The 6,000-nt window shown below is 40.1% G+C and overlaps 1 protein-coding gene across 1 annotated transcript in view; it reads left to right on the forward strand.

The window, feature by feature from the left end:
- LOC103516594 (probable RNA-binding protein 46) overlaps positions 1–1,543 on the forward strand; it is a 35,930-nt gene extending 34,387 nt beyond the window's left edge. Inside the window, exons 8-9 of the mRNA XM_017445889.1 lie at positions 845–957; positions 1,400–1,543. Coding sequence (XP_017301378.1) covers positions 845–957; positions 1,400–1,543 — 257 coding nt within the window. The remainder of the gene's footprint in view (positions 1–844; positions 958–1,399) is intronic.
- The last annotated feature ends 4,457 nt before the right edge of the window (positions 1,544–6,000 follow it).

Genomic DNA, 6,000 nt, shown 5'->3' on the forward strand with positions numbered 1-6,000 from the left:
CTTCTTCTTTTTCTTCTTCTTCTTCTTCTTCTTCTTCTTCTTCTTCCTCTTCCTCTTCCTCTTGTTCTCCTCCTCTTCTGCTTCATCTTCTTTTTCTCCTCCCCCTTCTTCTTCTCCTCCTTCTTCCTCTTTTTTTAAGAAAGGAGATCTACGTAGGAACGTAGGTATATTCGTATGAGGGTATTTAGGATTGTTATACAGTGAGTTTTTCATCTTCCTCACATTCTTCTTCTTCCTCTTCCTCTTGTTCTCCTCCTCTTCTGCTTCATCTTCTTTTTCTCCTCCCCCTTCTTCTTCTCCTCCTTCTTCCTCTTTTTTGTTGTTGTTCTGTTGTTTTTGTTGGTTGTGTTGAGGTTTGTTGGGCCCTTGTTTTGTTGCATATCTCCGGCCCTACCCACGTCTTTTGACGTCCGCTTAACTGCTTTCTTCTTCCCTGAGACTTGTAATTAAGAGATTGATTTTACAAACGTGTCTCTCTTTGAAGAACTTTCACAAGCACTCCTCTCATTCGAATAAGAACTATGAGGAAGTTATGTGCTATTCTTGGGGTCAGGTTTGTCCTCTTCACTGCGAAAACAAAAAGACGGAAAAACAAAATCAATGTGGTACCTTTGTGTTTGCAGGAATGGAAATGAAAAGAATCTCAGACACAATACCTATAGGTACATATAAGGACACTAGCACACCTAGAACTACGAGTAAGAAAGGAGATCTACGTAGGAACGTAGGTACATATATTCGTATGAGGGTATTTAGGATACAGTCGCCCATCCGATGAGAGACATACTACGACACAGACTACACGAGTCTAAATTCAGGCTCAAATTTTTTGCTCTTATTTCAGCCACCCCCTTGCCCAATCTGATGTCTGCCAGATCATTTGTTACCATTCCCAATGTCAACTATAACAGTTCATTGAGTCCGCGTAGTCCTCTTACTCCTTTGGCTTTCCCACCGGTAAGTTGTTGTTGGTGTTGCTGTGCTGTTGTTGTTACTTTTGAGCTTTTTCCCTTTGTAGCCCTAGGAACTTTGGTCTGGAAGAACGGCCAAACCCTACCTTCTGGAAACAGTACCCTAGGATATTTTTGGTCTACATAATTTATCGAATCTCTGTGCCAAGTTCGAGCGAGTGTAGCCCTAGGAACTTTGGTCCGGAACAACGGCCAAACCCTACCTTCTGGAAACAGTACCCTAGGATATTTTTGGTCTATATAATTTATCGAATCTCTGTGCCAAGTTCGAGCGACTTTGGCTGAAATTTAAAGGCCTGAGTATTGTGAACTCTTTTTGAGCTTTTTCAAAGATTTGGCGTTAAATAGCGGCCGAACCGTACATTTCTCGAGGTCCGGCCCGTGGACACTTTTGATCATCATTTCTGACGATTTTTGTCTGGTTTCAGTTCAACTATTCGTCGTGGTCCAATCAGGCCATGTCTCCCAACCTGATGAGTGCTACGCCACACTCCCCCGCCTTTGTCTACCCCTCTCCTCATTCTCCCAATGTGATATACAGATCCGGTGTTCTACCCTCGTTGCCATCGTAAGTATTGGAAACGATCACCATTGATTTTCAGCTAAATTCCTTTAAAATTGAAATCTTTATTGAGAACTAATTACTTAATTGAGGATTTTCAAGAAATAAAATAAAACATATGTAAAATGAGATTCGACTTTAATAAAGTCTGAGAAGTCTCGAAAGTTCACCAAATTTTCTTTGTTGAAAGTCGAATCTTAATAGAACTGTTGCGCTTACGTGGGTGAAGTTTCTAAGTCAAAGAGCAGAAAAAACGAGGACCAATTTAATTGAGGATTTTCAAGAAATAAAATAAAACATAAAATGAGATTCGACTTTTATAAAGTCTGAGAAGTCTCGAAAGTTCACCAAATTTTCTTTGTTGAAAGTCGAATCTTAATATGTAGAACTGTTGGGCTTACGTGGGTGAAGTTTCTAAGTCAAAGAGGAGAAAAAACGAGGACCAACGGAATTTTCCTTTTTACTTTCCTTATCCTATAGGAAGGAAAGTAATGTAATCGGGTCAAATATTCGATGGTCAGTTATTAGTGCCAAAACACGTTTTGAGGTCCCTAGAGCCTAAATCCAAAGTTGCAGCCATTGGTCCGTGTGTGTGTGTCTGTCTGTAAACAAAATATCTCGAGAACGGTAAGAGCTAGAGACTTGAAATTTGGTATGTAGCCTCTTCTTCTTCTTCTTCTTCTTCTTCTTCTTCTTCTTCTTCTTCTTCCTCTTGTTCTCCTCCTCTTCTGCTTCATCTTCTTTTTCTCCTCCCCCTTCTCCTCCTCCTTCTTCCTCTTCTTTGTTGTTGATGTTCTGTTGTTTTTGTTGGTTGTGTTGAGGTTTGTTGGGCTCTTGTTTTGTTGCATATCTCCGGCCCTACCCACGTCTTTTGACGTCCGCTTAACTGCTTTCTTCTTCCCCTGAGACTTGTAATTAAGAGATTGATTTTACAAACGTGTCTCTCTTCGAAGAACCGAAGTTTCACGTTTCACTTACCTATTTGTTGTAGTGAGTCTATTGAATGTGAATTTGGTTGGATTACACGGGGCTAGTAAGCTTTTCAGCAAATAGCCTCGTGTCACTATTAGCTTTCAGTAACATTCTAGTCCTATTGGACAAAATGCATTTCTTTGCAACTAAAAATCCAATTGATTATGGGCAACTAACTGGACTGAAATGTTATTGGACGCCATATGTGATTACACCAGGCTAGTAGCTGGACTGCCTACAGGCCTTGTGTAGGTAATCCAGCCATTGGCCCCCTAACGCTTGGCTGGTAATCAGAAGGCATGGGTTCAATGCCGGCCTACGTACGGTATTTTAGCCTCAACATTGTTTGAGAAATCGATCACATTAGTAGTAGCCTACTGCTGGGGTTAAACATATTTTATAAAACCTCTGCATTATTCGGCAGACCGAAGAGAACTATTGTCGGTCGAAAAAAAAGGAAAAGAGAGTTAGGATCCGATAATTCGGAATTATTATTTCTGCTGAATTGATAGGAATTGTGCAATCAGCAGAATGCACGGTAAAATACACATAGAGATCAATTATTCATGCTATTTATGTGTGTTATATCTAATGTTATTGCATAAAACAATACAGATGTTTGTTGAGCATACAGGATTCAATCCGGATGAATTCAACCTCGACTGAGGACATGACAATCCCCTCTGGTCCACCAGTCAAACAGTCTTTTTACTCTATGCACGGAGAGAAAAACTAAGCCTAACCGAGTGACTGGGTGACGGCACTCTAATATTGAACTCTATCAGGAAGCTCGACACTGTTGAGCATACAGGATTCAATCCGGATGAAATCAACCTCGACTGAGGACATGGCAATCCCCTCTGGTCCACCAGTCAAACAGTAATAGGACTCTATGCACGGAGAGAAAAACTAAGCCTAACCGAGTGACTGGGTGACGGCACTCTATTGAACTCTATCAAGAAGCTCGACACTTTACATTTACTATAGATTTCCAATAACCTAAATAATGGGAAGTAGAAGTAACTCAATAATAGAGTTCTTCCACCCTAAGTTTCATAAACTTGTGGCACCCTATCATTTTTCTTCTCTTTTTATCTCAGTGTGGTTCGTAGATTTCCAATTAACCTAAATAAAGGGAAGTACCTAGAAGTAACTCAATAATAGAGTTCTTCCACCCTAAGTTTCATAAACTTGTGGCACCCTATCATTTTTCTTCTCTTTTCATCTCAGTGTGGTTCTCCTATCGCGATTCTATCGCTCTTCTAGACCGAGTTATGAAACTTATGACACCATTTTCTTTGATTATTATTTAAGGATTAGGTCTAATGTATCAGGAACAAATTCTGCTGACTCGTGTTTTTCAGCGTAAAAGTGTGGTTCTCCTATCGCGATTCTATCGCTCTTCTAGACCGAGTTATGACACATATGACACCATTTTCTTTGATTATTATTTAAGGATTAGGTCTAATGTATCAGGAACAAATTCTGCTGACTCGTGTTTTTCAGCGTAAAAAGGACTAACAAGTTTACTATCATTAGAGGGCATTTTTCAGGCCCTATAAAATTTTCCAACAATAGGAAAAAGTTTTTCCCTACGCTCCCTCTCTCTTTTAGCATTTTCTCTCTTTCTCTCTCTCTCGCGTCTAATTCAAGCGTGAAATGGATTTTAAACGCTGACACAGATATCGTTGCTGACTGGGTCCATGCCTGGCATAATGCTGCTCCAATATAATGCTGCCTCAATAGATGTGATATAGAAATTTATAGCTACTTATGAATGGGATTGTTCTTTTATATCCATTCTGTCCAACACACATTATGCTCGCAGACTTAAAGAAATGGAGAGGCCTAACATTTTGTAGGAATTGTTAATTGTGTTAAGCTGTTGAGCATACTAACTTAAATGACTTGGACACGAACCGCTAACCTTCAGATCCAAAGTCCAACGCGTTTACTACCGCACCATTGATATTATCGGCCTTTTCCCCGTGAAAAAAGCAAAAACTACTGTTAAACACTTACAGGTAAATCGCAGAATTTAGAACATAGAACAATGCAAGAAGCTAAAGCAATTCCTGTCCATGATTTAACACACATTATGCTCGCAGACTTGGAGAAATGGAGAGGCCTAACATTTTGTAGGAATTGGTGTTAAGCTGTTGAGCATACTAACTTAAATGACTTGGACACGAACCGCTAACCTTCAGATCCAAAGTCCAACGCGTTTACTACCGCACCATTGATATTTTCGGCCTTTTCCCCGTGAAAAAAGAAAAAACTACTGTTAAACACTTACAGGTAAATCGCAGAATTTAGAACATAGAACAATGCAAGAAGCTAAAGCAATTCCTGTCCATGATTCTTTCCCCGTGAAAAAAGCAAAAACTACTGTTAAACACTTAAGGTAAATCGCAGAATTTAGAACATAGAACAATGCAAGAAGCTAAAGCAATTCCTGTCCATGATTCAGATGTGTTTTTCAACTTTCACATTCTGTGAACGAGAGTGTTGACAATCAAAACCTCCTGATTATAAATAGACTTTTCAAGTTTTAGAGGACACCGCAATTTCCACTTGACAAGGCTTACCCCTAACTCCTAGGAATTAATAACGCTTGATCAATCAGTGAAGTCTGTTTGACTAAAAATATCCACAATATCCCCCATCCTGCAATTTCGGACGTCTTATAAAATGTCGCGCTTGATTCTTGTCTCTCTCAGTGTTTCGCCTTTTCTTGCCGCAGTAACATTTTGGAAGGTAAGTGGAATTTTTCAACTGCCAGTTTTTTTATGAGGTCTGATAGAGGGTGCTGTAACTGCTAAGGTCTTATGGTCCCGAAAACGAAGAGAGAAGGAAGGAATAGCAGAAAACCAGTTTTTCAGAGAACGAACATTATCCGTTCAGGATAAAATCCGCCCCGGGCGGGAATCGAACCGGCGCGGCGTCGCAACGAAGTTAACTAGGCTGGCCAATTAATAACGCTTGATCAATCTGTGAAGTCTGTTTGACTAAAAATATCCACAATATCCCCCATCCTGCAATTTCGGACGTCTTATAAAATGTCGCGCTTGATTCTTGTCTCTCTCAGTGTTTCTCCCTTTCTTGCCGCAGTAACATTTTGGAAGGTAAGTGGAATTTTTCAACTGCCAGTTTTTTTATGAGGTCTGATAGAGGGTGCGAGAAGGATTTTCCACTTGACAAGGCTTACCCCTAACTCCTAGCAATTAATAACACTTGATCAATCAGTGAAGTCTGTTTGACTAAAAATATCCACAATATCCCTCATCCTGCAATTTCGGACGTCTTATAAAATGTCGCGCTTGATTCTTGTCTCTCTCAGTGTTTCGCCTTTTCTTGCCGCAGTAACGTTTTGGAAGGTAAGTGGAGTTTTTCAACTGCCAGTTTTTTTATGAGGTCTGATAGAGGGTGCTGTAATTGCTAAGGTCTTATGGTCCCGAAAACGAAGAGAGAAGGAAGGGATAGCAGCAAACCAGT

Source organism: Diaphorina citri, unplaced genomic scaffold (genome assembly GCF_000475195.1).
Source record: "Diaphorina citri unplaced genomic scaffold, Diaci psyllid genome assembly version 1.1 scaffold3, whole genome shotgun sequence".
Taxonomy (NCBI): Eukaryota; Metazoa; Arthropoda; class Insecta; order Hemiptera; family Psyllidae; genus Diaphorina; species Diaphorina citri.